The sequence below is a fragment of the Trypanosoma cruzi genome (assembly GCF_000209065.1).
Source record: "Trypanosoma cruzi strain CL Brener chromosome Unknown tcruzi_1047053505963, whole genome shotgun sequence".
NCBI lineage: Eukaryota > Euglenozoa > Kinetoplastea > Trypanosomatida > Trypanosomatidae > Trypanosoma > Trypanosoma cruzi.
Window position 1 is genome coordinate 1 of NW_918575.1, and position 5029 is coordinate 5029.

The 5029-nt window shown below is 60.3% G+C and overlaps 1 protein-coding gene across 1 annotated transcript, besides 1 other annotated feature; it reads right to left on the minus strand.

Annotated features, from left to right (window-relative positions):
- On the minus strand, positions 1–5029 carry Tc00.1047053505963.9 (dispersed gene family protein 1 (DGF-1), putative; the record flags this gene model as incomplete). The annotated part of the gene is made up of 1 exon (XM_798877.1): positions 1–5029. A coding segment is annotated over one exon (5029 nt), but the record flags the coding sequence as incomplete, so codon positions are not given.
- Positions 1–5029: a sequence feature (areas not merged during assembly with more than two copies in the genome that could not be assigned to a particular haplotype).

The window sequence follows — 5029 nt, forward strand, 5'->3', positions numbered from 1 at the left end:
CCGTCAAAGAGAATTCGCTCCGCACAAACGCCACAGCGGAGCCCAACACGCTCACAGCCCCACGCACAGACACCGCGTGCTTGCTCAACAGGAAGCCGCTTTCAACAAACGCCACCACGGAGCCACCGCTGGCCGCAACACCGCCCTCCACCGACACGCACAGCCCCAGCGCCGTCTGCACCGACAGCCCGTCCACGTACAGCGCTCCGCGCGACGACAGCGCCACGCCGCCAACCACCAACACGCCAACAGCGTCGCCGAACACAGCCGCCACATGCGTGCGCGCAATGGTCAGCACGCTCCCAGTCAGATTCACGCTGTGCACCACAAGGCACGCGGACGCGTCGCCAAGGCCGTAGGCGCCACGGTATGCAACACGCTTCTCTGCAATCAGCACCGAGTCCACCACAGTGACGCGAGAGCCAGGCGGAAATCGGTTCGACACCAGCACGCCGCCGCCGGAGCGCGACTCAAGCCCGCTGATCAACACATCGGCGCGCTCGCCAGCAGGCGGGTCGGACCGCCACCCAACAACGTACAGGCTCGCTCTGTCCAAAAACGTGCAGTTCGCCAGCGTCACGTTGCGCACGCTCCCCGACATCGCCTCCACGTCCACCACGACGTCCGCCGCAAAGGTCACACCAACGTAGCACGCCACCGACGTCCCGAAACCGGCGCTCACCTCCTCATCCACACGCACGTCCCGCACGCACAAGTCTGCGCCGTCGGTGCTCGGTGGCTCGGGGACAGCAACGGGCAGGCACGCATCGCCGTGGCCGCCCTCTGCGCACGTGCAGGCGCAGCCATCACTCGAGGCCATCGTCGTGTAAGCGGGGAAGCACGACGTCGCGAGGGCGCATGGATCGCTGCAGGTCAGAATGGTGGCGTTGTACACGGACGGGATGCTGTATTTCGCCCCCTCCTCGCCGTTCACAGTGTTGCACGCGGCCACAATCGCTCCGTTTGTGATATCGCGGGGCCTTTTGGGTATCCGCAGCACTGTCGGCGTGACCGTGCTGGACATGAGTTGGTTGCCGGACACAGACACCATGGAGTCGCGGAGACTCACCGTTGGGCATATGTAGGCAAAGGCTTCCGATGGGGATTCACGGCAGAGGTTGTCGCTCAACTGCAACCATGAGTTGTAGTAGATTTGGAAACTGGATCCTAGGAGAAACACAGCCAAGCTTCCCCGCATCTCGTTGCCCTGAAACACAACCGCTGAAAGAGACTCCACACGTGAGGACCAAAGAAGTAGCATGAAGTACTTTAACCCTCCCACCACAACGTTGCCTCGGATCACCACGGCAGAGTCGTTCAATACACTCAGCGATGAGGACCGTCTAGACCCTTCAAGATGTATCAGCGTACCGTTGCCGCCATCCATATGAAATGTGTTACCCACCACCGCAAACAAGGAGTGCCACGACACCCTCAGCACAGATCCCACAACGTGAATGGCGCTTGACGATGCCGCCACGGCGTGAAACACATTGCCACTGAACACCACCGCGGAGTCGTTGCTGATCGCCAGTCCATTCATCGCGACACACGACGGCCTTTTAACGTCCAAACCCGACCGAGGGATCAGCCTTGTGACCGTAAAGCGGTTCCCGCTGACCGTGATGTTCGTGTGCGGTGGAAACCCACCCTCCGGGCTGAGCAGCGCGTCATGGAACGTGTTGCCGGTGACGATGATGTTCAGCGACCCCAAAGCGGCGTGTGCGTTGCCCAACAGCACCAGCACGGCGCCGTCCCTCCAAGTGCATCCATCGAACGTGACGTTCGCCACTTCGCCCATCATCGCCCCTATCAGCACCGTCAGGCTCATGCCACCCCCGCTGAACGTCACGTTGCGGTAGCACAGCCACGACAGCCCGCCGCCCACTGCCTGCGCAACCTCGGGGTACTCCATGTCGCTGATGCACCCACCAACCGGCGGCGATGGCGGTGGCGGGCCAGCAGGCACAGGCGCCGGGACGCACACATCGCCGTGCCCTCCAGCAGCGCACTGGCACTTGCAGTCAATGATCGCCGTCGTCAGCGGTGCAAAGCAGTCGCCGTCCTTCGTGCACTCCCCGCACGCGGCAACCGTCGTCACGTTGGTGATGCCGTTAAGCTCCAGTTCAGCCGCCGTCGTCACCTTCCGACCCGCGAGCGTCAGGCACCCAGCAACGAACCGGTAGCCGGTTTCAGTCCGCAATAGCAGAGGCTCCGACAATCCCGTCAAGCCCATCTTGCAGCCCGTCAGCGTCACAACACTGCTGCTGTCGATGCTCACTAAGGCGAACTCAGTGTCGTATAACATCGCACCCAAACCCACGTCGTTGTCACGCCAATCCAACCAGCTTGACTCCTGGACGGTCCACGAGTCGTCTGCAAAGATGGCGTAGGACACGATACCGCTGTTCCCCACCACGCGCAACACGCTGTGATCCGACACGCTAACTCCGTGGTGCTGAAGCAGGAAGCTTGTTCCGGAGAACATTGTATTGTTGAGCAGCGCAAAAACAGAGTGATTGCGGACACTGAGCATGGCCACGTGGAACAGGTGTGTGTATCCATCGAAGCTGCAGTACCGCGTGTACAGCGAGCTGCCACCCGCCAGCGTCAGAGTCCCGATCGAGTAAAAACCAAGCGCATCATACCTCGATGCATGCGCCTTGACGTTGCCGACCAACAAAGAGGAAGCACTCAGCAAAAAGTTCTTCAGTAACAGTACGCCAAACTTGTTCCTCCCGGTGTCCGGCAGATGGACCTCGGAGGACTGCACCGCATCAACCTCCGTGACGGCAATGTCGCAATGCTGCGGAAGGGCACCCATAAAAACAACGACGGAGGACCGCATCACCGTCCGGCCCACGCGGATCAGGACGCCGGCTGACTCGGCCGCCTCAGCACCCCCAACAAACTGCAGCGCGGCACCCTCACGGAATGTGCACCCGGTGAGCGTAATGTTGATGGGGAGATGCAACGGCATACCGTCGAGAAAGAACGTCAGCACAGCACCCACGCCGCTGAATATCACACCCACGTAGCAGTGGTGCGTCTTCCACATGTTCAGCGCGAGGCTCGTCAGCGTCTGGTTGACCACGCAGCTCGTGTCGCCGTCGACGGCTCTCTCCGGCAAGGGCGGCACAACCGTGTCGGGCACCTCGAAGGGAAGACACGACGCGCCATGCCATCCGTCCTTGCAGCTGCACGAGCACGAGCCGCGGTCCACCGACTCCGTCCCGGGCATGTAGCACGCCGCGTCGTCGTTGCATGTGCCGCACCTGAACACCACCACGAGCTTCGGAAACACACCGGCGTACGACGCCTCCTCACCGTCCTGAAGGTTGCACCCAACGACCAACCGTGCGGGTGGCTTCTTGACCATGCTCGACAGAGCCAGATCAGCAAAGGAATAACTATCGTCCACCTGACGGTTGTTTGCAAGCGCCACAGTGGTGCCTCTGCCCGACAGCCGAATTTTGTGCGTGGGAAGTGGCATACTCAACACTGAGGCTGCGCTCACGCTGTTGCCCTCCACACGCCACTGTGCACCACCCTCGAGAGTCAAAGAGCCCTCCAAGTACAACAGCCCGCAATTCACGACCCTCGTGCTGCCAGCAAATGTACAGTCCGCCACTCGCAGCAGCCCCGCGGATCTCACGGTGGCCCGCGAAAACAGTTCGATGCCAATGGCCGCTCTCATCGTGTTGTTCTCAATGTCAATGTAGCCGCCGTTCTTCACATCAACAGCGTGAAAATAAACGGCTGATCCCATACGGCGTCTATTATCCGTTGTCATCAGCATATTTCCCTTCACAATGATTCCGCCACCATCAACAACAACACTAAAAAAATTAAGTGAGTGACCATTACCCCCGATGCGGTTGTCAAGTAGCAGCAGCGTCGAGTTCGTACTGAAAAAAAGACTAAAAAAGATGGCCGGGTTCAACATCGTCACAATTGTACTGCCCACCACCAGTATCTGGGAACTCGCTCCAAAATCACCCTCAAACTCCAACGCACCAGAATCCAGCATCGAAGAAGTCACGTTCACGTGCACACGCCCACCACTCCCCTTGACCGACAGGCCCACGAGGACGCACTGCAGCAGCGTGACGTTGAGTGTCTGCTCTGGTGCGTCAAAAAGCGAGAGGTCCAGCACGATCGCGGCGGTGAAGGTCACGTTTACAAAGCACAGACCACGCACACCGGGATCAGGATAGTCCACGGAGCTGATGCTGCCACCGTGCACGCAGCGGACCTCCGTGTCATTCGCATCGGGGAGCGGGAGCGGCCCAAGACCGTCCGGAACCGCAGCTGGTAGACAAGTGTCGCCGTGACCGCCAGCAGCGCACACGCACTCACAGCCGCTGATGCTGCTCGTCCTCGCTGCAAAGCACACGGCGTCCATGGTGCACACGCCACAGTCCAACACCGTCACAGGCGTCCCAATATTCAGGTCGTACTGGTAATCCGTCACAGGAGAGCCCCTTGCCTCGTTGCACACGCCGTAGATGATCGGGCGCGAGTCGGATGGTTGTGACCAATCGTTTGTCATGTGTGCAATGGTCGACGAGTACGAGCCGTGCGTGAGTTTGTTGTCAATTATCGACCACACACTCCGATCGCGGAAAGCCACGCCGTAGTAGTTATTCACGTGCACGACGTAGGCGGTGCGAAACTCGTTGTCGCGGTGCACCAGCCAGCTGCCGCCGGTCACGGACAAAGTGGCTGCCATGAGCATGGCAAAGCTGAGGCGGAAAGTGTTGGACACGATCTGCAGCACGCTGCCGCCAGCCACCGCAACATCCCTGAACCCACACGCGCCGTTATAGTATTCGGTGCTCGGCGCACTCCAAGAGCTGTTCTGTATGGAGAACACGGAGCCGCCGCTGACACGCAGGTCCGACGCAAGACCGTGCATCACGTGCATCTGCGACATGACAACGCAGTTGTCCAGATAAAAGGCGCTGGACAGGTTCACGTCAAGGCTGCGCTCCACGAGGATAGCCGCGGAAGAACCCCCGCCACACGC